Below are 27,817 nucleotides of genomic sequence, written 5' to 3'. Positions count from 1 at the left end.
TTTCAAAAGTGGCTCACCTCTATATCTTTTGTAATTTTTCATATAAAAAAAACGAGACTTGGTATGTTGGTATAGGACATAAATCAGGCTTAATTGATGTTTTTAGTTGGCTTCGTTCACTTCCTGTTCACTGGAAATGGCTTTTGATTTTCACATTTTTATTAGAAGAAGTAAAAGAGTTATAAAAGTAAGCCAGTACTGAAAAACACCCGGTATACTTGTTGAAAGACAATTTTGTTTTTCGTATATTGTTCGATGTAACGTTTCCTTACAATATTATTTGTTCATACCGGGTGCGTCTTAAAAGTGGCTCACCCCTATAACTTTTTTATTTTTTCAATTAAAAAAAAAAGAAGTTTCCGGAATACTGTTCGGCCCACTTTGAAGATTAGGATTGATTGACGTATTCAATTGGTTTTTTTGGTCAACCTTGAATATTGGGGACTGGACTCGTATTCTTCCTGTTCAAAACCGGAAATGACTAACAAACTTCGTTGATTTTGTTCAATAGCAGGCGGTGAGGTTTTTACTCGAAAAATTTGACTTCGAAACATACTAATGTGTGTGGCTATGCAAATATTAATTCGAAAAAAAAAATGCTTTTTTTCCAAATATGTTAATGATCCACCCTTGTTTTCGTTTCATTTGAAAAAACTTGAGAACACGCATTTTTAATCGACTTTGAGCATTTTCTAAACACGGGCCAAGGACAAAGGGCCTACAAAATTCTTAAGACCTGAATAAATGAATTAGTGGTGTTACATATACCTCTTCTGCACTCGATATAGTTAAAAACACAATACTTTATTTTTATTAAGCGAGAATGTCAAAAGTTGACATATCATATGTCATTCTATTCAGAATGTCATTTTCTATCGAATAACGTAAAAAAATACCGGGGGTGCCATTTAAAAATCAAAAGTTGGGGACATTTCCGGTGGAATAGGAAGTGACCAAAAACAATTAAATACGTTAATCAATCCTAATTTATGTCATATACTAACACACCAAATCTCGTTTTTTTAACTGAAAAAATAAAAAAGTTATAGGGGGTGAACTTTTGAGACGCACCCGGAATAGGATGTCCCAAAAATGCAATAGTATCGTTTTTTTTTTCTAAAATGGTTCCCACTATTTTCTTTATTTTAATACCATACGATCGAAAAAAAACGACGTCAAAGTCGGGTAGGATCCCCCATTCGACAATCGATGATAATTGTGGGGAGTCAAGCTCTAAACGTCATCATTACTAGGCCCGTACTCGTCTCTATTTTTTTATAGCGCTTACTGCCGGTTGATCTTAAAAAGGTTGTAATTTAATATTTTTATATTGAATAAAAATTATTTTAAATAGTGTAGTTAAAAATTCGAGAAAAAATCTCAGTTTGATACTGATTATACAGGATCATTGGAGTAACTACAGTGGTGCCCGAAAGTGCCGGGCTTTGGCCGGGCCCCTCCCCCAGATACTGCCGGGCGCCACCCAGAGAAATCTTGAATTATGACTCTTGGCTACGCATTAATTTTTATTTGCTTGTGATTTGTGTTCAAAAAATGTGTTAATTTTTGTTTTTTTTTATTTGTAGGTATTTAAGTAATTCATGTAAACGTTTTATTCAAAAAATGTGTTTTTTAATATTTATTGTTCTTCATTTTTTGAAGAACAAAAGGCCTAGGCCCCCTTTGGGCTCAACCTCAGGCCCTCCCCCCCGAATGAATTGCTAGTTACGCTAATGTACAGGATAAGTCTTAATTAAGTGCAAATATTTTCAGGACGGGTACGTAGATCTCGATAAAAAAACATATTCTCTTTGCCGTTTTTCAAACAAGTCTAAAATAAGAGTTTTTTACTTTGAAAATTTCCAAAATAAAATGATTTTTTGCTTATATTTTTAGAATCATTAAATCTTTTCTGGGTTTGTTTCTTGTAAAAAAACTCATAATCGTGTTTCTAGTAAAAAAAATAAATTACCTCTAAAATATTTGCCCTTATTTAAGACCCACCCTGTACTATGGAGGGTCTACACTCATTAGCGTTACTATAGCAATTCATCCTGGGGGGGGGGGCTAGGGTTGAACCCCGGGAGGGCCTAGGGATTTTGTATTTTAAAAAATGAAGAATAATATATCATTAAAAATAAATACATTTTTTGAATAAAACATTTACATGAATTTCTCTATCAATAGATTTGATAGACTTGGTTATATCAAGGTTATATCAATCCGTGATCCGTGATTTTGTAAAAAAATAAAAACTAATAACACACATTTCTTGAACACTAAATAAAAATAAAATAAATAATTAATTTTTACTACATGACAAGCAAATAAAAATTAATATTTAGCCAAGAGCAGGGTTCGGAAAACTACATGTTACTTTTAAAAACTACATAAACTACATTACATGTAGTTAATGTAGTTTATGTAGAGGGTGTAGTTTATGTAACCTATGTATGTAACTTTCAAATATCAAAGGTTTGAGGTGAGGTTATAATAAGTTGAGCTTTAAAAACACATAATGTATTCAAGAAAACAGAAGAAATATGGCTTTAAATATAACTATTCACATCATATTATTTAGACTCCTCATACAAAGCAAAATTATTCATAATATCAATAGGTAGTTTATTAACGTAGTTTTCATGTAGTTAATGAACGGGCAAAGACGTAGTTTTTGAAGAAAAACTACACGTAGTTAATCAGGTAAACTACGTCTTAATTAACTACTTCCGAACCCTGCCCAGCACTACCTAGGGGGGGCCAGGCACCCCTGTAGTTACGCCAATGTCTACACTCCATAGATTAAACTCTTCTTATTCAAAGGATTAAACAGAAAAAATAGAAGCTGCTTATTAAATAAAAGTTATTATTAAATTTAGTTTGAATTTAAGATTATTTAACTAAACGATACAATCGAAAAAAAAGGCGTCAAAGACGGCTGGGGAATGACAATCGATGCTTATTTATTTTTATTCAAAGTAGGTACTACTGTATGATAAAAAAAACGGCGCCAGCGATGGCTATATGATTGCAGTCATTTTATATGTAAATTTATATTAGCCAGCCAACTAGACGTCGTTTTTTTTTTCGACCATACGGCATTAATTACTTTTTTTAACAAAAATTTTGTATATAATAAGCAATGAAATATGTTTAGTTCAATAAGTTTTATTGAAAAAAATTACCACAATGAGTCCAACACTCTCACAAAAAATTAAAATTAACAAACTGATCATATAAAAAAATAGCAAGAATTATGGATAAAGAATATCGTAATGACCAGGACGGTATAACAAATGCACTGTAGGTGAACAGCCTTCGGGTAGATCGTGCTTAGTAACATTATTGCCTGTTCCTCTGTCCATGTAGAGTACTCGCACGCCAGTGTTCAGAGCCGAACAAGCAGCCATAATATGAATGTGATCGCTCTCTTTATACATCGGTTCCACTTCTTGATGACAAAAATCGGCTACCTGAAAAATATTTATAGAATGTATTTTTAATTTTTATTTTGAAAGCAACTCTTACTGTTCTATCTCCTTCGATAAAGCAACTGTAGAAGTCGTGTTCCTTCTGTAATTGAGCACTAGTTAACAGTCTTAAGTAAACAACCATATAATCAGAATACCCTTGATCATTAAAGACATTATGAAGTTCTTTTTTAGCCTCACCTATGTTTTCTATATCTTTTAGACGTTTAAGAACTTCCATATACTTAAAAAAATGGCAATTATCGACTAGTTTGTAAATGTTATTCTTCACCTACTTACCGTATCATAAAAATCTTCTACAGTAAACTGTTGAAATCCCAACTCCACTAATACATTCTTACTATTTTCTGCTATTTTATAGAATTTGATAAAACTATCCTTATCGCACAACAATTTTTCTAAAATTGCATAACTGAAAGCTCTAAAAAAACAATTTCCATCAGGACGTGTTCTTCTAACGTAACTATATTTTGAAGCTAAGTCTTTGATTTTTTCAAGGTAAATATCATCGGTCGAGTATTCTTTGTTCAAAGAGATGACTGAGTCTAATTCCCCCACTAAAGGGATATTATCAGATATCTAAAAAAATAATTAAATTAGATAATGCACACAGAATTCCTTATTCAAACTAACTATTTAAACTAATAAAACAATACCTTACAAGTGTACACTATATATGGTACGTATTTCCAATACTATACAAACCATTTAATACATTTTGCATAGTTTCAAACACAAATTTAATCAAATACAAGATAAAGAATGTTTTTATTAAGCGCCGGTCAATGCTCGTTAACCTCCATTTGGTATCTCACCTCTTTTTCGATTTGTCTCTGCTGAGCCAAAATCAGTTCATCTTGGTTCGCGGTTGGTTCACTATTTTCGGATACATTGTTTGTCATAGTTTCACCTTCGTCGCCCATTTCCAAGCGAACAAAAACCAAAGAAATTAATAAAAACAAATCCAATCTGAATAAATCACAATCATTTGTGTCCTTCAACAGAAAAAAAATAACAAAAAAAGCAGATGTTCAATTACAGGAATCTACTGGCAAACTTACAATTCGACTTAATAAAGAAAACTCGAATTTATCGCATTGTGTTACTGTAGAAATTGCCTAGCAGATGGCGGCAGTTTACAAATTAAAATGTTATAAGAGATATAGAGGTTTACGAGAGTTTACCTCTATATCTCGGAATATATCCGGTTATATGTTTTCTGTGGTTGTATTTTCTATCAAGGCAACCAGTTATACTCCTAAAGTCTACATTTGAAAAATTCCCACTTAAATTTTCTAATAGGATAATGATTTCTCTGAACTCATTCATGAATGGACTTTCTTTTAATTTGTTTTAATTAATACCACCATTTTATTTATTTTAATACAACACTTTTATTAACTTTAACATGGAATCTACAATTTTATTTTGAAAACATATAAGGCACATAGTAATAAGGGTAGTACATAGCCGCATTATGGTACAGCAACCATATATTACGAGATTCTTTTACAAAAATTATATGTATATTTAATGTGCTGGTAAATAATCATATTTAGTTACTTAACAATTATACCTATTCTAACATGTAGAAGCAAATAGAGTGGGAGATAATTTGAAAAAATAAATAATTTGTTATAAAAATTATCGTATGAAAGACAATATTAAATATAAAAATATACACTAACTGGCACGGAAAACGGGTACCTTAAAATGTTCATGTATTTTAAAGTTTCATACAGGATTACAGGATGATACACGGCCATGGCAATTATCAAAATCGGCTCATTAGAACAAAATATATTAAACTTTAAAATACATCAAGATTTTAAGGTACCCGTTTTTCGTGCCCGTGATTAGTCAAAGCCATCAGGCAAGAAACATTGCAGCATACAAAAAATTACACTTAACATTAATAGCACAGAAACACAAGTAGGTACATAAATTTATATAAAGCAGATTAAATCTCTATAGATTTTCGTCGTTTTTTAATTAAATCATCATCTGTTATGCCGAACAGGTTTAAATTTTCCAGTGCATCATCATTATTCTGAAGAGAGAATTGTTGAGTATTGCTAGATATCGTTCTACTTCGGCAGCATTCCTTGTTTACTTGTCTGCTATAAAACAGGCTATATTTTCGTTTAATTTCTACATGAACTTCGCTATTTAAAAGGCAGTAAACGAGAGCAGCAAAAAATCCCTGAAATACATTCACCATCATCATAAATAAAAAAAAATAAAACTTATAGTCCAAGATCCAAGATAGAGAGCGATCAGACATAACTTATTTTCACAAGGATGAAACCTTAGGCTCTCAGTAGTACTCTCATGTGCTTTGAATACCGGTGTGTTTGTGGGGTTCGCCCTGTGACACCTTGGCCGATAGCAGGTGAGAAAGGTTACTAAAAGAAATAAATAATCTTTACTTATTTTTACATGTCTGATTTTTACATATGTTATTAAGACAGCTATTATAAAGTTATATTTAATCAGTCAGACAGATTGTAATGGCTAAACATCCTCTAAACACAAAAATTATTCAGCCGTGACTATGAGCGTGGGAGACATATGCGTTTTCTAGTAAACTATTTAAATATTTTAAAAATACTTACTGCTTCTTTTATTTAATATTTTTGCATCTCTGTTTAAGCAAAATAAAACACTCAATCACTAAAATACACCAAAACACTTTTACTTTTACACTGGACGCGCGTTTCGCTAACCATGTTAGCATCATCAGCAGATGATTATATACTAAAACACAATCTATCGGGTATTTATGAAATTTCTTGTAAAGATTGTAATCAGAAATATGTTGGGCAAACTAGAAGATCAATATTAACTAGATTTAAAGAACATTTAGCTCAGATAAGATATGGTAGACCTGATAAATCTTGCGTTGCCGAACATATTGTTGATAAAGAATATTGTATAGATCTTAATAACTTAAAATTACTTAAACAAGTCTCAAATTACAGGCAATTAGATGCATATGAAAGCATCAGAATTAATAAATGTAAAGATAGTATGAACAGAGACAACGGTCCAATTCCTTCAAGTTCTTTGTTCCTACTACTCTAGTGGCGGAAATCTAACTGTTACGCTCGATGGATTCAGACTCGGTTGGCTAGATCTTGCCACGCCCACTCTGTGCCCACTGAGCGAGTATACAAACGCTCCAATTGTAGATTGTCTTGGTCTAACATGGTTAGCGAAACGCGCGTCCAGTGTAAAAGTGTTTTGGTGTATTGTGGTGATTTAGTGTTTTATTTTGCTGTGTAACACCAAAGGTTCCAACCCTCAACTGTAATCTCTGTTTAAACTTCCTCTAGGAGATGCAAGATCTTGTCGTTGGTGGGGAAGCTCCTGATCAGGCTCTGCGGGGAATCCCCCCTAGCGCTTGGCTTGGTCTAACCAGCATCTCACTCATCGTCTTGTTGTAGTGTCGTGGCCAGGGAAATGCACCAAGACATATAACGATGCCGGACGGGGCTACCCCTGTCCGTCATACCAGGCACCCTCTACTGACTGTGGTCATGTCTCGCGGGTAAAGGGTGTGGGGGGTCTTGGCTTAACCGCCTGGACCAAGAGGAGAAAACCTAAATCCTACGATGGCGGGACCAGGTCAAAGAAGTGCGTGGCTAGATGGAGGACTAGCCATTACTGGCCTCAACCTTGGGGCATCAGGGGGCACCCCATTGTATTTACCCCTTACTTCTGCATGCGCGAAAGACACCACCTACCTGCTGAGCCTCATCCAAGATCAGAACTTCAATGTAAGGACATGGAGTTGGCGAGTCATCAACTCGAGGGAGGAAGGTCATGGTCAGGTCCTCACAATAGGAATTGACCTCAAATCCAAGGAGGTAATAGAGAAAGAGGGACATATCCTCTATTATAGATACGGGACATCACCGGCATCAGGTCTAAGGAAAGACCAAGTTAAAGATGTGGAGAAAATGGAGACAGATCCTCCAGCCTCTACTTCACGGGTTCCTCAGTCGAAGGCAAGCTCCTCGACTGTGAAGGGCAGCAGGGAGGGCCAAACCAAAAAACAAGGGTGTGTACCCTCGGAGGAAGAACTGTTGTCAAAAGAGGATGGAAAATACCCTGTCCCCTCTACAACAGGGGTATTATGAGGGGTTATTGATAGTGTGATGACTCAAGGAAGGGGGCACAATTGATCTTTAAGGTCGAAGTGATTACCCCCCCCCCTTCTTACTCATTCTACATTCTACATCTTTGTTTAAATAAGATTATTTGTAAAAGTGAAAACAATACATACTTATGGAGCCGATCGGCCGACTATTTGATTGAATGTGAGCGCGGCTCCATAAAAATTATATAATATTAAATCGAAATCAGTAAGTATTTTTAAACGGTTTTATTTAGCTCGACCCGTACGGTATTTATTTATTTGTTTGTTTATTTGGGTCAAAATTAGAAATTGAAATTTAAGTACCTTCCTGTTGTCAGATTGATCTGAAATTTGGTACACACCTTTAGTTCCGATGAGAGACAAAGGCAGCTGGTAGAGTCAGAAACACCTGAACGTCACGAGTCCAGGCTAGCATCACAACGTGACAGACAGAGAGAGTTGTTAGCGGCAGAAACACCTGAGCGTCATGAGTCTAGGCTGGCATCACAACGAGAGAGACAAAGAGAGTTGTTAGCGTCAGAAACACCTGAGCGTCATGAGTCTAGGCTACCATAAGAACGCGACAGACAGAGAGAGTTGTTAGCGTCAGAAACACCTGATAAATTGTAAGTTTGGGGTTCGTTGAAGGACTATTAGAGCTACAATTTAAAAATATTTTTACAAGATACAGAGTGTCCCAAATAAATAAAAAATATAAAAGTTGTATTTTTTTAAATGGAACGCCCTGTATATTATTACATTTTTAGTTTCTACGATTAAAATAAAGGTAAATTTGATAAAGGTTTATTACACTTAAACCTTACCGTTTTTGAAATATTTTCAATTTTGTGAAATCAAGTCAAAATTTTAAGGCTTCATTTCTCCAAGGGTATCAAAGTTTTTAATACTAAATATTTACTGAAGTTTATTTATTTATCAGTTATCGTGTTGCAATAATAAAAATTATACTACCTTATACAGAGTGTCTAAAATTTTATTTTACATAATTACTAGCTTTAAACGGCAATAAGTTGTAAAATTTAAATGGAACACCTTGTATATTTTATGAGAATCAGATGCACATTTTAATTGTCTATCAAATTGTATTATACCATTTTTTACCTATAGCTTCAAGTTTTCGTAGAAAATGCATTTTCATGTAATTTTAAATTCATTTATCAATATACCCATGGAATACTGACATTTTAGATTATTTTTAAAGACGTACCAAATTTTTAAAGAGTACAGATACTAATATTGTCGATATAGTTTGTTTATTTCATTAAAAACCAAAAAAAAAATTTGAAATATTTGTTAAAGAGGACCAATTAATATGATTCCAGTATTCAAACTACATTAATTGACTGTTTACGTTGATTAATAATAATTGCTCCAAAAACTAAAAAAACTTAATTTTCTTTGTGTATTAGACAGTGTGGTAAAAAGTAACACCTTAAAAATGATATTTAATTTTTTGACAAATGGTTATTTGTAACAACAGAGACATTCATTTTTATAACTTATTATTATATTGATTTCTGATTCAAATCCACATTTATTTAGATTAATTTGTTCACGAACATAATTAAGTATGTAATTAATTAGTCTTTGGGCGGAAATAATGGTGGTATGTTTAATTAATGATGTACTCTTTTATGAAGATTTAAATAGTTTTCTTTTTGCATACAAATGGGCTAGTAATATTATCTTTTTGTTAAAAACGATAATATTACTAGCCTGTACATTTTGTACATTTGTTGCTTTAAAAACAATCTAAAATGTCAATATTCCATGGGTATATTGATAAATGAGGTCTAAATTATAAAATAAATGCATTTTCTACGAAAACTTGAAGGGATAGGTAAAAAGCGGTATAATACAATTTGATAGACAATTAAATTATGCATCTGATTCTCCTAAAATATACAGGGCGTTCCCTTTAAATTAAACAGGTTATTGCTGTTTAAAGCTAGTAATTATTTAAAAAAAAATTAGACACTCTGTACAAGGTAGTATAATTTTTATTATTGCAACACAATAACTGATCAATAAATAAACTTCAGTAAATATTTAGTATTAAAAACTTTGATACCCTTGGAGAAATAAAGCCTGAAAATTGTTACTGCAATTTCACAAAATTGAAAATATTTCAAAAACGGTAAGGTTTAAGTGTGATAAACCTTAATAAAATTTACCTTTATTTCAATCGTAGAATCTAAAAATAGAATAATATACAGGGTGTTCCATTTAAAAAAATACAACTATAGCATTTTTTACTTATTTGGGACACTCTGTATCTTGTAAAATTATTTCTAAATTGTAGCTCTAATAGTCCTTCAACGAACCCAAAACTTAAAATTTGTAAAAATCTAATCGTTTAGCTACAATACTCCGTGTCGTATGTGGTGAACAACCCTGTATATTTTGCTCACCTGAAATGATGTAAAGGACTGATCCAAAAAAAGCCATATTATTTCAAGAATCTTGCTCGATTCTACGTAAAAACTTAGAATCAGCGTCATAGTATAAGGGATTCCATATAATGGTATCAAAATTAAAGTGGACTTCAATAATTTCCTGTGAAAAGAATAAATCGATAAATATATTTACAGAATGTAAGTATATGAACTAACCTGAATTTGACTTTCTTCTGTTGAATAAATGTGGAAGTAAAATGAATCTTGAGTACCAAAACCTTTACAATAAGTAGAAACAGTAGAAAATTTACCTGTTAAAAATATGATCAATTATACAGGGTGTCAAAAAAAGTGTATCTAACTTTGGTGGGTGATTCTATAGATAAAAATAAGATAAAAAGTTCCTATAGGTCAACATTTGCCCCAAAATGCTTCCCGAAGAAGTAACAGCTCTCGAAAGGTTGAATAAAAATTATATATTTTGTTTGTTTTTAAGAATATTGGTCAACGTTTTTCCTGAAAAAACAGTTTTTTTGCAAAAAGTTTGCCAAATTTCTTAAAAATAAACAAAATATATTATTCTTATTTATCTTTTCGAGGACTGTAACTTCCTCGGGAAGCATTTTAGAGCATATATGTTCATAGGAGCTTTTTGTCTTATTTTTATCTGTAGAATCAACCACCGAAGTTAGATACACTATTTTTTGACATCCTTTATTATTATTATCTATACCGGGTGCGTCTCAAAATTGGCTCACCCCTATAACTTCTTTATTTTTTCAGTTAAAAAAACGAGATTTTGTATGTTAGTATATGACATAAATTAGAATTGATTGAAGTATTCAACTGTTTTCGGTCACTTCCTGATTTACCGGTATTTTTTGACTTTATTGGATAGAAAATATCACTCTGGATAGAATGACACAGCATATGTCAATTTTTGACATTTTCGTATATGGTTTATTTGAAATTACAACTTGCCGTTCGTAACAAAAATTTAAATCGAAATACCAAGTGTATGGTATCAAATTATTCGTAAAAAAATGCTTTTCCCAAATATGCTAATGAGCCACCCTCATTCCATTTGACAAAATTGAGATATGATTAAAAATACGATTTGAGCATTTTCTAACAGGCCAGGACAAGACACTAAAAACATTAGACGATCCAATCTATTTTTCCAAGGCTCCTTGATTAAGTATTGGTGTTTTTAACATAGCCATGGCACTCTAGATTGAAATTTAAAATACAATTTTTTATTAAGCGAGAATGTCAAGATTTGACATATATATGTCACTCTATTCAGAATGTCATTTTTCTATCGAATAAAGTAAAAAAATACCGAGGGTGCCATTTAAAAATCAAAAGTTGTAGTCATTTCCGGTGAAACAGGAAGCGACCAAAAACAATTGAACACGTCAATCAATCCTAATTTATGTCATAATATACTAACGTACCAAGTATCGTTATTTCATCTCTGTGTTTTATCTGAAAAAATAAAAAAGTTATAGGGTTGAGCCACTTTTGAGACGCACCCATGGGCGCCGGACAGGGGGGGCAAGAGGGGGCATTTGACCCCCCCCCTGGATCACTGAAACAATAAAAATAAAAGCTATCTTCTTACATCCATCTGTAAAAAAAATAATCATTATTATGAAATTGTTAGGTGTTACCTGTCAAATAATAAAAAATGTGGTAATTAATGGGAAAACTGGAAATCGTCCGATTTCCACCAAAATTGGTATACACACTATTTTGAGGTCGTAGATTACGAATCTATTTTTTTCTTGGCGGTCTCTTACCGTTTTTCAGAAAAACGGAAAATTATTTCAACATTGAATTATTCTTTATTTCGGCCCTATAAAGTAATAATTTCACTATATGTTCATTATATTATAGTTTATCTAAAAGCCACACTTGATTGGGGATAGAAAAGTGTCCACATTTGACTGAAAAACACTTTTCTTAACAAAATAGCAAAGAAAATTGAGACCAGATGGAAGTTTCACATTTGATATATTCTTCTTTCTCTCTCCTATGTAATAAGAGAGACAAATATATTCTAGACCTAATTTAGAAATTTGAAAATTTACAACGTTGCCATATCTTCTATTTTTTCGGGTGATTAGGGATTTTAAATAAATTGCCTATTATGAGATCGACAATAATTAAATATACACCTATATCCACAAAATTACGCGGAAGAGTTTTGATTGCATTGGTTTTAACTTCTTTGCGGAGGAGGTTAATCTTTTTTTAGTTAATCTAATAATATAACAACAAAAGATTAACACTCTCTGCATGGAAGTTGTAACCAATGCAATCAAAACTCTTTCGTGCAACTTCGTGGGTATAAATAGTCAGATCTCGTTGGTAAAATAGCAGTTATGGGAAGGAGCCGTTTTTCTGGCGACCGCCTTTCGTAATTCCAGAATGAGCGAAAAAAACACGCTAAATTTAGGTTTAGCATTGGCAACGTTGCTTTAAATGCCAGAAACACGTAAACTTACTTCGGGTTTATTACCGATTCTGAACCGTCCTAGAACTGTGATGCGTATGCGCAGAAGGAAATATGAAGACATTATTTCATTTGCGCATGCGCTGCAGAGTTCTTTTACGGTTCAGAATCGGTAATAACAAGAACCCGAACAAAGCTATAACCTAACGTTTTCAGATTGTTTACAAATTTATTTTAGCAAAATTTCCTCTATTATGCATAGAATTGGTTAAAAAAGTAACAGAAAATAGCAAAAACATTACTGATTATTGAATACCTAACAAAATATGTGCTAGAAAACCTTAAAAATATGAGAAATTAAGAAAAATTCGATATTGAAATTATTTCCCGTTTTTCTGAAAAACGGTAAGAGACCGCCAAGAAAAAAGTTCAGATTCGTAATCTACGACTTCAAAATAGGGTGTATACCAATTTTGGGAAAATCGGATGATTTCCAGTTTTCCCAATAATTACCAAAAATGTCAGTTTTTTATTCATTTTTACCTTTTCCCCCCTAAATTTCATTCTTCCGGCGCGCATGGACGCACCCGGTATAGATTTATTATTATACAGTATATTTTATACAGTTTTATATGTCTTACAACAACGGTTATTCCAATAGGGATTTCTAGTAAGAGCCCGATGTAATTTTGATCGTTTAATGTCCAGCAAGTGGTATCTTCAAAAAGCATCCTCATTAAAGCCCAAATAAAGACAAAAACTAGTGGTATAGCTGAAATAGAATTTAGTTAAAACAAATTTTCAAAAAGTACATAAGGATAAAAATAAATACCCCAACCGAGGAAGCAATAAATGGCCGTTCCATGAGATTCAGAAAATAAATTCAGAAATATAAGATTGTGTAAATATACGCCTTCCATCAGCATAAACGCAAAGTTACATATGACAAAATAATAACGGATGCTGATAAACAACTTACAAAGCCAGGTCTACAAAAAATATATTTTAGTCTTTTTACGGCCTTACTTCTGTTGCAAAATAAAGTTTTTCACTGTACAGGCTGTCCCATTTTAGTTGAAATCATACGGTATCTCCGTTATTCGCAAAGATAGAAGGATGCGGTTTGCACAAACCTTTGAATAAGAAGACTAAGGAAGGAGCATATCAAAAATCTTAGGTACACCGCGATGGGCCTCAAATATGGCCGACTTAAATTCCGGTTTATCAGTGTCGTTCTAATTTTATTTAAAAAATGTAAAACTATGACGTGGGGTAGACTCAATAATGTGTTGTTTTATTTTACGTTGTGAATAAATGTTGGTAGTTATTAAAATTGTTATAAAAATATATAATTCTAATAAAAACAGATAAGTTATAATAAGTATTTATTAACACAAACATTCGATACGCTACTGAAGCAGGTAAGTCAAATTAACGTATCTAAATTCTTTGACATCTAATCTTTGACAAGTAATAAATAAAAGCTAAAATGCAAGAAAATATATAATTTAGTTAATTTAAGTGAATTTCATAAATGATCGGTTTACTACACGTATGTATATTATATAGTCACTTACTAGCGAAAAGTTGTTCCATTATTTCACTCAATTTTTGCCGAGATCTACCGCACGCTACACAACCAACTATTTTAGAGTCTTTTTCGATAAATCGCGATAGTGTCACTGTTAATTTTAGTTCTGCCACAATTTCCATCTAGATTTACTACCTTTATACAACTATCAGTAGAAGAATAAATAATAAATAACATAAAATAAGCTACGTAAAGACTGAGAAATCCACAAAATTTCAAATCAAATTGAAATGTGTCAAATGAATTGTCAAACAGAACTGTCAAGGATCCCCACCCTAGAGTGCTTTTTCCGCCCACCATGCATGAATACATGGATAGCATTATGCTCCTTCCTTAGTCTTCTTATTCAAAGGCACAAACCTGTGCCACTTTTTAATCAAACGGAAGATCCCGTAAACAACATTTTTTTTTAAAAAAGATAAAAGTATTTTCAGAGGTTCTGTGGTAACAGTTCAAAAGTAAAATATATCAATTCCAAATAAAATTTTAATATGTGTATGTCTATTTTAGTAAATTCCATTTTGATTTTGTTATTTATCACGGCCTACTAATAAAAAAATGATAAATTTTAAATATTGCAGTAAATAGTGAAAATAAAAATAGAGTGATATATATTTTTGAGAAGCTCATAGCAAGGCGGATCATATGGTTTATAAATATACAGGGTGCTCTATTTGAAAAACATAATTTTAGTTCATATAAGAGGGCTATGAAAATTTTGTTGACAGCATCTTCCGTTTGACAAAAAAGTGACAAAAAAGTGGAACAGGTATGATTTCAACTTAAATAGGACACCCTGTACAGGGTGGGTCAAATTCGACGGTTTTAAATGGAAACATCCTTTTCTATAGGAGATAGACAAAAACTAATATCGGTGTCTGGAGCTCAATTTTTGTCAAAAACATGATGGTGAAAACCGCATATCGATATCTGTTACCGTTTCGGAGTTACGGGGTGTTTTCAAAAATATGCATTTTTAACAAATCGCTGTAACTTTTTTGCTATGGAAAATTTTGTATTTTTATGAAAACATTTCCAAAGCACCTTTTTACGTAGAATTTAATGGCTTAAGTATATATTTTTTTAATTAATCTGGACATCTTTATATTTTTAATTTATTAAAAATAATTATCCAAAAATATAACACACTTGATATTTTGCTCGATTCCTCTTCGAGGTATAGAGTATATAACAATTCGCCCGCTTTAAATAAGTAGGCTTTGAACGGCACCGGCTGTAATGCAAAAAAATTCTAGCTGTGAGCATCAATTAAAACGAAAATAATATTTGCTATGAAAGATGCAGAATTTTATAACCATTAAAAATATATTTAACCAACGTCAACACATTTAAACTATATCTAATAACAATAAAAATAAATAGCAAATCAAGACGTGAGATTTTGCTACAGGTGTTCGAAATATAGAGCGTCCTCTGTTATGGACAGACGGGGCAGTTTTTGAACATTTCTCGCGGAATTCATTAACTCAGTAGGGGTGAAAGATACCCTCTCATAACTGCTAAGTATTTCTAATTCTTGTCTAGATTATACGGAAGAATAAGGAACCTTTATTCTTCCGCAAATATATCCAAAGGATTAGATCCATGGGCACTAAGTCAAGCGGCCTCGACGGCGAACGGCTGGGATCTTTGTTAGCTATTCAATTATTCTTGAAATTGGCTGCAAAAATTTGCTGATAACTTTAGCGTTCACAGGCGGTGCGCCGTCTTGCTGGAAAAATATGTTTTCGAGTTCCATTAAGGGCATATTATCAATAAGGAGTCCAAAGCCTACTAGTTAAAAGTGGCAAACTTTTAAAAATTCTGTATTTCGAAGGGGATTATAACAAAATATCAAGTGTGCTATAATTTTGGAAAGGTAATTTTAAATTCTTTTCAGTTAAATAAAAATATAGAGGGTGTCCCAAATAAGAAAATAAATTTTTCTGTTGATAACTCTTAAATTATCAATTTTAAAAAAAAATATGCTTAAACCATTAAATTCTACGTAAAAAGGTGCTTTGGAAATGTTTTCATAGAAATACAAAATTTTCCATAGCAAAAAATTTACAGCGGTTTGTTAAAAATGCACATTTTTGAAAAACACCCCGTAACTCCGAGACGGTAACAGATATTGATGTGCGGTTTTCACCATCATGTTTTTGATGAAAATTGAGCTTCAGGCACCGATATTAGTTTTTGTCTATCTCCTGTAGAAAAGGATGTTTCCATTTAAAAGCGTCGAATTTGACCCACCCTGTACTTTGAGTAAAATTTTGGGTCTAGCCCCCGTTTCCCAAATCCTGGATCCGCCCCTTAGTAGTTTGGTTTTAAATCTTCCATACTTACATAGTTGACGTTAGTATGTCCATTGACATACTCTACATCGTTCGATAGCGCTGTACCCTCAATAAAAAGTACATCTTTCAGTATAAATGAAGCCCCTCTCAAAATATAAGAAATAAATAAGTGCATGTGTAACTTGTTTCTCTCGCAGTGCAATCTTCTGAAATATAAAAATTTATTCGGTAAAATTACTATTATGAAACTTTGTCTTAGCAAATGGTTAAAAAAAAAGGGTTGAAGACGGCTGGGGAGTGACAATCGATAATAATTTGGCGAGGTCAATGTCTAGACGCCATTGACTAAAAATTTAAGTAAAACTTGTCAAAAATTAGATTAAAAAAGGATAGTCAAGATCAGTAGGTGCCATTTAAAAAATAAAGACGAGTAAGGGCAAAGAAGATTCTCAATCCCTAGTCGTCTTGATTTTTTTTTCGATCGTATGGTATATTAATTGTGTCTGCTAGGTCAAGCACAGCCGTACCATCCTTTTCTCGAAGGTATTACCGGCACTTTTGACCACCGTGTAACTTCGTTGTGGATAAAGCAACCATATTCATTTTTTTAAACATCAGGACATACTATAGCTGGCTAGATCACCAAAATATCTAGTAATTATACGTCATAGTTTATGAATTATCGTTTGTCAAATTGTCTTTTTGTCGACATTGACTGACGATGTCGATCGACAGATTTGTTTTCCATCGTCCGTCGGTAAACATCAAAGAACAATCGATCGACATTAGTGTGTGGACCTGTTTTCGACGTTCGTCAAACTGTTATACACAGTGATGTCTTGGCTAGTTGACATCGTATTCGTGCTTTTTCGTTGAAGAAATGGAATGGCAGCAAGATAAAGTCATAGCCTTTATTGATGCATACCAACTGAAAAAAAATCTATGGGATTCTAAAACCAAAAACTATAAGAACATAAACTTAAAGCACGATGCCATTATGGAAATTGCTAGTCAATTTAACATCGATAAGCAAGCGGTAGAACAAAAAATAAAAAATCTTCAGTGTCAATTTGCAAGAGAAGTGAAAAAAATAAAGGAGAGCAAGAAATCTGGCAAGTAAATGGTTTGGTTTGAAAGTTTGAAATTGATAATAATATATGCGGCACAAGCAACTATTGCGTCATCTTCGTCAGACATGTTGATTTCGACTGATCGACAAACATTTCTGTCAATCTGGTGTGGACCGATGCAGTTTTGTCGACTTGTTGATCAACAATGTCGATAGACATGGTCGATCGACAGTGCCGATTCAGTGAGGACGCAGCTTTACAGAGAAACTAAGTAAATAAAATAAATTGACTTGGTTTTACATCAGATCTCAGAACTTTTTATAGTGGAAGATTTGTGTTGCGAAACTTAGCATTGTTTTCCATTCTATGTTTTTGATGGGATAAGGATTTAATGAAAACTAAATGTGACAGACAATGATTTAGTATTGTTGCGAGCCGGTGTGGACTCGACCTAACCTCACAATATGGCCCGCCCTCGGATGACCTTAACATCGCATAGACACCGCAATGATTCATTCGTTCGAGAAGAATCGAGACCCACTAGAATGGACTCGTACATACGAGAACATTCGAAAACCTTCTCTATGCGCCTAACGATCTTTGGACTATTCTAGATTTCTTTTACCTGTCGGTATAAAAGCCGGCGGCAGTGGCCTAGAGAGGGCAGTTATAAATATACAGTCGACGCGCTAAAATTCAAAATAAATTCTTAGTTATAAATCGTTTGTAAATAGTTCTATAAGTCGTTTATCGTTATTAGTTTTGTTAATTAGTGTTAAATAAATAGTGTTTAAACAAATTGTGACTTTCTATCCACACGGAACCGACGAAAAACGTAACAGTATCGAAACTAAAAGAGCCCAAGTAGCATTTTCACGACTTGCGACCACATATTTACTAAACACAACGTTGGATTAGTTACAAAAAATAGTTAGCTCCCTACCTTGGGTATTAAAATAAATTTAAACGTTTTTATAACGTTGTGCCGACGTTGGACTAGTACTACAGCAAAGTAGAAGCTTCTGCGACGTCGAATAAACGTTGTCTTGTAACCTTTTTTGCTTAAGTGATCTTTAGGTGATTTGGACAACGTAGTTACAACGTTGGATAATATAGAGTTTTCCGACGTCAGTTTCAGGACCTATTCCAACGTTATGCAAACGTCGTCTGTTTTACTAATTCCAACGTTGTTTAGATTTCCTTATTCTTACGTTGGTAGGACGTAGAGTCACTACCTTTTTGCAACTGTATTGAACCATAACCTTAAATCTTAAATTTTCAATTCATTGTTCTGTTCAGTCAGACAGTTCAGTGCTGTTTTTGTTTTTATAAAAAAAAAACTTAATTAAAATGGGACATAAGAAAGGTACATATAAAACTAAATTTAAATATACATCGACATATATTACCGACACTTCCTCGTTTATTTAGATTATAGAGGGCGGCACAAGCTAGACTCTAGAATGACTAAATTAGGCAATCTTGCGACTAGTATACTACCTGTTAAGGCCGAACTGCGACTTTATTAGTCCAGTATGCGACTACTCGAACTACTCCATCTTAATCTCCAAAACAACAAAGTTAAAGCCGCCATGTTGTTAAATAAGAAAATGTTTCGTTCTTAAAATAGCAATTCCTGCTTTTTGAATACATTAACTTGAAATATTTGACCCTAAAAAATACGCGGAAACAATTTTTTCGAATGCGAATAAATTATTCTCATTTTACTAAAAAAAAAATTCAAGAAAATTTTTAAAACTTCTTTAATTTCAAGGCCCATTAGTATTTTTTAAAGTAGAAACAATACATTTATCAATAAAGTTGTTTGCGTTTAACTTTTTACCTTGGGTAACGAGTTACAGAGTCGGTTAAAGTGTTTCAATAATTATGATCTTCAAACATCCTCCACACTTAAATACTTTTGTTTTGTTTTCCTTCACTGCCATCTGACATATGTCTCTAACTAAATTATAAATATAATATTTTTACTATAATTATCCCAATTTAGGATAAAACGCGACTTAGACGCCATATTAGTTTTGTATTTCTGTGAATTAGGATTTTAAACAACGTTGCAGTTTGTACTAAATTAGGCTTCTAGCCAACGTCGGTATCCAACGTCGTTTCGACCCAAAAATTATTCTCCAAACTAGTGCAGATTAGGGTTGGCACGAGGTTGTGCCGACGTTGCGCCCCGACGTTTGGTCGCCTGACACAACGTTGTCCCGACGTCCAAATGCTGCTTGGGAGTGTCAGACTTCCCATTGCTGTCATTTATTGTAATTACACACCGTTTCGGTCAGATGCATCACTGACCGTTATCAAGTGGAAACGAATAAAAGTAAGTTTCAAGAATTAAGGTATTAGAGAATGATGTTTGTGTTCTGGTTTCGAACTTACTTGATAGTGATGAATATGAGTAAAGCTAGTATCAACGATAAAATTGATACGGTGTACCCAAAGCGGGCTGTTTTCTTTATAACTGGCAGCCAAGTCTCGTAAATCAATTCTTCATCGATATCGTCCATAATATAGATTACTCCGCACTCTGACAGATTCGTCCAAGGTCTTCCTGTATATTCGTTAAACCACGTGCCATTCTCAGTACATTGCCTGGTCGCCAATCCAGTCTAAAAAAATGGTTGTTTAGAGAATTGAACTATTTAATATCTCATTGATCATATCTAACAATTTTCAAGCAGTATCAGTATCTCAAAAAGACGGCTGGAGACTGAGAATCGGATGATAATTTTCGCAAAGTCAATCCCTAAACGTGAGTTACTTGTACCCTGCTTTATTTTTAATTGCGCTTACTGGCAGTTGGTCTTAAGAAAGTTGTAATTTATTTGTATATTGAGCAAAAATTATTTATTATAAAATTATATAAGGATTCTTGCCACTTAACTGCTGATATAGAAATTTAATTCTACGCTGTGTTTGTCATAATGTGGATCAACCTGCTCTCACTACCGGTTTCGGAGCCCCACTCCATCATCAGGTGAGCTTGGGCAGATCCACAAAATGACAACCACAGCGCAGAGATAGTTAATTCCGACTTGTCGGAAAGTGTCGGTTAGATATTAAATCCCGAACGGGAGATAGCGGCCTGATAACTTCTTGTATTTTTTAAACTTTTGAAGGAATTTTGAATTTGCCAGCCAGATTCTAAAACATTATTTTATCGACTATCGAACCGTTCTTTGTAGTTTTTTTCAATTATTGGTCAGGACCCATAATACAGGGTAAAACAAAAATGCGCGCATTTTTAACAAAATTTTAAGTGAGCCTCATTTTGTGGAAAGATGGAGGAGATCCATTTTTTGTGGATAGTTTGAAGGAGGTGTTTTATACCTCGGGACGTTTATGAGTTTTTTTGGCTATCGCTCTCCATTGCAATGTTTTCGATATTCTTATGATTGTCGGTAGAGTTTTAATACTAATAATTTTATCTCATTGTGAAATGAAGATATCGTATTTTTAAGCATTATGCATTTTAATGTATAATTAAATAAAGCAAACAAATAATTTTATAAAACTAAAAAGTGTTACGGTTATACAGGGCGTTAAAAATTTATCTAGCTGGTATATTTAAATTATATGAACAGGTTTTATTATGTATCTTGGCATAACAAAAGAAGCATTTAACACTTTTTCATTAACGAGACAGTATAATCACTTAGTATAATCATTAGTTAATACGCATAATACTCAAAAATACAATATATTAATTTCATAATGAGATAAATTTATTAGAATTAAAACCTTACCGAAAATCATAAAAAAGGAAAACATCGCAATGGAGAGCGATACCCCAAAAAAACTCAAAAACGTCCCGAGGTATAAGACAGCTCTTTTAAAATACCCACAAATAATGGAAATCCTCCATCCCCCCACAAAATGGAGGTCACTTAAAATTTTGTAAAAAATGCACGCTTTTTTGTTTTACCCTGTATTATGGGTATTGGCCAATAATTAAATAAACTGCAAAGAACGGTTCGACAGTCGATAAAAAAGCGTTTCAGAATCTGGCTAGCAATTCAAAACGCCTTCAATAGTTCAGGAAATATAAGAAGTTCAACTTGATGCAAAAATTTTCACTTTACGTTTCAATTGGTACACAGTTTACTTTTAGATAAATTTATTAAACCATGTTATTTGATGTATTTTATTAAGCTGAATCGAATAAAATCCGTTCCAATGCGATTCGATTAACGGTTTAGGAAATATAGGGTTTTTTCGTTATATTATCAGTTTCACACCACTGTGGGGCGCATCTACATATTATCTTTTAACTGGTTTGAGGAGTCATTTTTGGTCTGTACCAGAATAAGCTACCGAAGTTTTTCAAATACTATTCGAACCACCCCGTAAAAAGCAACCAATTGTAAAGAGTGCTAGGGCATATCGATCATTTTCATAATTTGTCTTTGTCATATACATACATATTTATAATACCAGTTCCGGCTAATAAGATTCTCAAGTGAAATTATTTCTGTTTAGTTATCTTCCATTTTAAATGCCTAACTTGTCAAACGGTATTAATTTTTAAAAGAAATTTGTGCATATCAAATTCGTATCATATCTTTTCAGAGAGAGAGAATAAAATTTATATATAAAAACACTCAAAACAGTCAAAACAACAATGACTAGGCATATTACGTTATAGTTGCCAAGTAGGTATTTTATTACAAAAATACTGCTATCTCAAGTGGCAAAATTTCCAAAAATATGTAAAATGTATATACAGTACGTCCCCAGATTGAGTTAATCAGAAAGAAAAGAACTTTCATATGAATAATCAATATTTTGCAAAAATGAATTTAAAAAAAAATGCTTGCTTTAAAATGGTTAATCCCGATTATACTTTTTAAAATTTCCATACCGTTTTGGAGAATAATAAAAAAAATATAATCGAGAGTACTAAAAACGAGTATATCTATGGCAATATAATTTTAAAATGAAAAAGAAGCACAAAATTTATTTAGTTAGTTGCTACGGAAAGGGTGAAAATAGTTATCGGAAAGAGCGATGCATTCTATTTTCTTACTGTGCCTTGTAATAGAGATGGGCAAAAGTAACTGGTTTTTTGAATAACCGGTATTTTCCTCTAAAATAACCGGTTATTTAAAGGTAGTTATTTTTTCACCAGTTAACCTAATAACCTTGCATTACGTTCAATAACCTATAGCCGGTTATTTTTTAAAAAATCGTACTTGTTTAAAACAAGTAACAATTAAATATTAGCTGTTTGAATCGTAAATTTCGAAGAAGCGAACGGCACGGATCTTCCAGCTATTACGACGATAACGGGAGATCCTGCCCTGCTCCCATAACGAAAATATATGACATCAAACATCAAATGTCAAAATTAAATCAGGCATCAGGCGAACCCTGATGATAATAATCAAAACAACAGCCGAATGGCCCTGACAGGTCAGGCCGTAAAACAAAGTACTAATGGCATAGACTACTACTAGCCACCAGCTAGCCAAGTGATACAAACCTAACTTCAAATAGATTCTCTAAATTCTATATTTAAATTTTAACCCACTTTAACGGATTTTCAACGGTTCTTCAAAAGTTTTCCATGGTTTCGCCTAGTTTCACCCACGTTTCACCGTAAATATATTTTATTTGTAGTTTGAAGTCTCTCTTGAAGCTTAGACTAAAGAATACAAAATTGAAGTTCAAGTAATGAATGAAGATAATCTTTCATTATCTATTCATTCAGTCTCCTTATTTTTTTTTTGGTATTTGATTAAAATAACTTGGTTGTAGATTGTAGAACTTGTGAGTTGTGTGGTTTATTTGAACGTTAAGTAATTACTAGTTTTAATATCATATACATGTCTACTCAAAAAAGTGAGGTTAGCATTTTTATTTAAATTCATTTTGTACATATACATATTTACATTGCTACACTCTCTATTTAACTATAACTAAGTTTATTATCTAATTTGAAGTAGATCTATGGAGTGTAGAGGTAAGTAAACCTATAGGAAAACTAAATATTTAGTTTTGCTAGGTTAGGTTATTTGAATAACCGGTTAATTTGTGTCGGTTAATTTTGTCAAGTTATTATTTTTTAAAGATAATCCCGGTTAACCTATAACCGGTTTTTTACCAATAACCGCCCATCTCTACCTTGTAAGCTTCCTTAGCCGCACGTTGGCGATTGTCTGTTCCGCAGGTTAGTCCACAAAACACATACACAAGAAGAAGTGCGAGCGCCTTGCTAAATATTGGAAAGTAAAATTGACGTTTAAATTTGACACTGTTGACAAGTCTACTGCTACTAGCGCCCCCAATTTCGCTTGTAGGAACTACGGACTAGAGTGTCACGCATGGCGGGAAGTTTAAAAAAATAAAAAAATTTAATTCTTCATTTATTTTTAATTATGACATACATAAAAACAGAAAAAATACACCATTTTTTAAAAATATGTTTAATATCAATATCAAATATACAACAGAAATTAATTTCACCACAATATATTAATAAAATTAAAAGAATAATGTTACAAGTAGATCAAGAGACAAAATTAATTATAACAGAACTGAAAAAAATGGCTTCATAGATGGCTTAGAAATGAAGATATATATCATAATTTTGAAAGTAAAATTATATGGGAAATGTCATCGATCATCATTTTTAAGTCAACTGGACGATTATTTCAAACATACAAGCTGAGTTCGTTCATAGTGCTCTGAGAAATCTAGATAAACAAAGAATAATAAATTAAAAGTATTCCAGGGGAAAAGAGAGGAAAACCTGTATCGTCTCTGATATCTGTCAGGGTATTGTTGAAAGTGTCATCTTTTTGCTCGAAGTTTTCAGGTCGATCAAAAAGATGACATTTACAACAATACTTTGCCGTAACTTTCACAAATATCAGAGAGAGTACAGGTATTGCCTCTCTTTTCCTCTGGGATAGTTTATATCTGTTGTTCTTTGTTTATCTATATTTCTCAGAGTGCCGAACACGACTAGACTATATAATTTCAATATCCTAGAGAGTACAGGTATTGGCTCTCTTTTCCTCTGGGATACTTTATATCTGTTGTTCTTTGTTTATCTATATTTCTCAGAGTGCCGAACACGACTACAGTATATAATTTCAATATCCTAAGTGGAAAGAAAAAAGGTCACCTTTCTGTTTTGTACTATGGTCCCTTTCTTCCGATGGCTCGTTGATATTAAGGAAGGTATCCATAAAATATATATTTTACTATCGGTCCTGGGATGAAAAAATATAAAATTCAATTTGATTTGGTGGTCCTTTTCTGTCACCTAAATCAGGAGAATGACAATGAGCATGTTAAGATGAAAAAAAATTATTTATCAATACTTACCTACACGTTAGTTCGAGAAGTTTTATCAAAAACCTATATTTGCCTAAATAATTTATGTATTAAATTTGCAAAGCAAACTGCAGCTTGTAAACTATGGAGTGTAGAGGACCTCTACACTCCATATTGCAAACAAAAGAAATAAAATGGCGACAAGTCAACGTCAACGACCCGACAAGGAGAAAAGTAGTCACCAAAAATTGTTTTCGTCTCCTTTCAACGCACACTTTAGAAAGAAAAAGAGGTGAACTGTAATACTGACAGAACGTCAAGGTTTTATCTGTCACTCTTGTCAATAATTTATCGGTAAGGAAGATTCCTAGAAAATCACTTGTAGTCAAGTTTTGAACCATTTCCAGTTCTCCCATAAGAAGTGTCATCCACCTGGATTAGTCTGTGTCTCTACTCTTCATATAATGTGTAGAGTGCCGTTTTCGGCTCTTCGAAATATGGTGGCTGCGACGCTGATGTTACACCAATCGACCAATCCAATTGATTGGTGATACATATAGCAAAAATATGACGTTAATCAAAATTAATAATATTATAACCAACCATCAATAAATGAAAACGAAATGATATAGAAATCTAGGATAGAAATGCGTTTTGATTTTTAGAGCTTAAAAATTCAACCACCATATTTTCATTTTTATGTATGGAAACTTGGAAAAACATAAACAGAATTAACCATTTTGGAACAAGCGAAAATTTCCACAAAAAAATCATTTTTCTCAAAAAGTTAATAATAAAAAGTTTCCTTTTATAAAGAAGACTCTCCGGGGACATACTGTATATACAGGGTGCCAAATTCGAGGTACAAAATTGGTATCTCGGTAACCTTAATCCGTAATAGATATGAACATTGAACATGGATAAATTGGAGCAAAGTTGCGCTTTGAGATGTTCACCAAGATGCCATCAAAAAAGAACCAATGAATTAAGACCCTCCAAATAACCACGCTAACCAACCCGCCAAATAACTAAACCAATCCAACTAAAAAGAGCGAAACCAATGCAATAAGATCACGCTACAAGCAAAAAAAATATAAAAAAGTCTTGGTCGGCGTGAGATTTGAACCACGGACCATTCGCTTACGAAGCGATAGCCGCAGCCACTGACCCACAGTCCACAGGTGCTCTTGTAGAATGCTTAAGGCTAGGCATTAAGGTGCGTATTCACTATCCGAACGAACGAACAAATGTTCATTCATTCGTTCGTTCGGTAGTAGTATGGACGGGACCGGATTTTAGAACCAAACGAAAACACCTTAACCCATTAGTTTGCGAACGCCTTTGATGTACCGACTCGAAACGGATCGCGGAGCGAACGAACAAACGAACGACCGCATGCGTTCGGTCCACCGTCCAAATATACCGAATTCCATTCGTTCGCTCGCTCGTTCGTTCGTTCGTTCAGATAATGAATACGCACCTTTACTTTCCGCCGACATGAACGACGTCACAATATCTATTAACGGCATTTTAGTAGGCTACCGTTTAACGGCTGTTTAAGTACATCGAAAAAACTAATAATAAAACTAATAAACACGACTATGACTTTTCGCGAAAGAAAAAAATTGAAAATTTTGTATTTTTCGGAAATGTTATTAATTTTTAGTTAAAAACATAATATCTTGATAATGTAGCAACATAGATGGTAGGTTAAATTAAGGACAAAAACCCTGTACTTAAAATTTAAGTAAAAAAATGATTATTTTTAAATTTTCAAAGTAAAATAACTCGATTATTTAGGACTTAATTGAAAAACGGGAAAGAGAAAATATGCTTCTTTTATCGAGATTTATCAGCCTTGAAAATATTTGCACATGTATAAACACCCTGTATAGAATAATCTTACCTTATTTACAGACTTAAGTAGATCATTATTACAGGACTGCACAGCCAAGAGTCCAGCTTTAGTTCGAGGCCAGCAGTACAGACCGTCGAAAATCCTCTCGCAGGTACTACCACCATCGCTTTGGACTTCCCCCAATTTGGAGAAACAATTCTCCTTAATCAGCGACACAACTTTCTTCAGCTTTTCGTTCTGGTTCATGTTGGTCGAGTTGTAATCGTTCACAAACTGATACGCGTAAAGTGATACCGGGGTGTACGAGGTGTCATTGAGTGTACGTATACTCGCCAATGTGTGTATTGTAATTCGTTAATTCTGTTTGTTTGGATCTTGAAGATGGATCACTATTGCCGTCGGACAAAATTAAACCGTTATTGGATGAGATTTCATTTTATTAAGAGCAATTTGTCGTGTGTTCGGATCAAAAACGATTTGTGTAAACGGTTCGGTTGCTGGGGGCTCGCCCAATTCAATCACGATAAGTAAGGACTTGAAAATAAAAAAAAATATCATCGCAAACAAAGATATGGTTTACTTATTATTAGTGTAATACACAATACACCCTTGGTGTGTTGTGTATAATCGTTACTTAGACGCTGCATTACCTGATTAAAATTTATAACCCTATTATATTACTGGATAATATTACATACACATTACAACGTTATTAAAAACAATAAAGATTATTTTGTTTACAGTATTCGTATATGTTATATTCGTACCAGAGCTCAGAAATAGTAAATTATTGTACCTACAATTATGTTTTCTGTTTCTGTCCCTCATATTTGGGACTACAACAAGATGATTCTGTAGAGGAGGAAGATTCAAGATAACTATCATTTAGTTCAGTTCAGCCTTTTATTCACAACCAGTGGGCCTTGCTAATTTCGTACTACCTAACAGAGAAGTTGATTTTTTTGTCAATCTGGTGGTACCTGAGACCAATTGATTATACAGTTGTTGCAATTTTTTTCTCTATCTTTTTGTCTACATTTTGATTCAAGTATTTTCCATATTAGTGCAGTGCCCAGATACTTTTACCTCGGAATTCAATTACTGTGAATGTATTAATGTGGAACCTTCTGTATTGTGTTTTATAGATAAAATACTAAAATGTTTACCCATTTTTTCGTTGCTTTTAATT

At 33.1% G+C, this 27,817-nt stretch overlaps 2 protein-coding genes across 3 annotated transcripts; both read right to left on the bottom strand.

The window, feature by feature from the left end:
- Positions 1-3,148: 3,148 nt before the first annotated feature.
- LOC115886076 (ubiquitin thioesterase otubain-like) lies at positions 3,149-4,505 on the bottom strand. The gene is made up of 4 exons (XM_030905116.1): positions 4,307-4,505; positions 3,771-4,070; positions 3,529-3,714; positions 3,149-3,473 (listed from the first exon to the last, which is right to left on the bottom strand). Exons 1-4 carry the CDS (start codon positions 4,412-4,414, stop codon positions 3,255-3,257), a joined length of 813 nt encoding a protein of 270 aa, XP_030760976.1. The 5' UTR covers positions 4,415-4,505; the 3' UTR covers positions 3,149-3,254.
- A 356-nt stretch (positions 4,506-4,861) lies between these two features.
- Positions 4,862-27,694, bottom strand: LOC115886075 (parathyroid hormone/parathyroid hormone-related peptide receptor-like). 2 transcript variants are annotated; one of them, XM_030905115.1, is made up of 8 exons: positions 26,677-27,694; positions 19,869-20,098; positions 16,448-16,604; positions 13,487-13,496; positions 13,149-13,279; positions 10,266-10,360; positions 10,065-10,209; positions 4,862-5,694 (listed from the first exon to the last, which is right to left on the bottom strand). In XM_030905115.1, exons 1-8 carry the CDS (start codon positions 26,872-26,874, stop codon positions 5,452-5,454), a joined length of 1,209 nt encoding a protein of 402 aa, XP_030760975.1. In that variant the 5' UTR covers positions 26,875-27,694; the 3' UTR covers positions 4,862-5,451. The 2 variants fall into 2 exon arrangements, with proteins under 2 accessions (XP_030760975.1, XP_030760974.1); XM_030905114.1 differs by having other exon boundaries at positions 13,340-13,496; positions 26,677-27,322.
- Between the last annotated feature and the right edge of the window lie 123 nt (positions 27,695-27,817).

This window comes from Sitophilus oryzae, unplaced genomic scaffold, assembly GCF_002938485.1.
Source record: "Sitophilus oryzae breed Bouriz unplaced genomic scaffold, Soryzae_2.0 scaffold_467_pilon_pilon, whole genome shotgun sequence".
Taxonomy (NCBI): Eukaryota; Metazoa; Arthropoda; class Insecta; order Coleoptera; family Curculionidae; genus Sitophilus; species Sitophilus oryzae.
Note: the sequence above shows the minus strand (reverse complement) of the source record. Positions and strands in the feature narration are given on the sequence as shown.

Excerpts from the sequence above, each read along its gene's own strand:
- LOC115886076 (XM_030905116.1), bottom strand. The coding sequence starts at position 4,414 with ATGGGCGACGAAGGTGAAACTATGACAAACAATGTATCCGAAAATAGT. Across the intron at positions 3,715-3,770 it reads TAGAAGATTTTTATGATACG|TATATGGAAGTTCTTAAACG; the intron begins GTAAGTAGGTGA and ends CATTTTTTTAAG. Across the intron at positions 3,474-3,528 it reads TTATCGAAGGAGATAGAACA|GTAGCCGATTTTTGTCATCA; the intron begins GTAAGAGTTGCT and ends AATATTTTTCAG.
- LOC115886075 (XM_030905114.1), bottom strand. The coding sequence starts at position 26,874 with ATGAACCAGAACGAAAAGCTGAAGAAAGTTGTGTCGCTGATTAAGGAG. Across the intron at positions 20,099-26,676 it reads TACTTAAGTCTGTAAATAAG|ACTGGATTGGCGACCAGGCA; the intron begins GTAAGATTATTC and ends CCATTTTTTTAG. Across the intron at positions 10,210-10,265 it reads CAGAAGAAAGTCAAATTCAG|GAAATTATTGAAGTCCACTT; the intron begins GTTAGTTCATAT and ends TTCTTTTCACAG.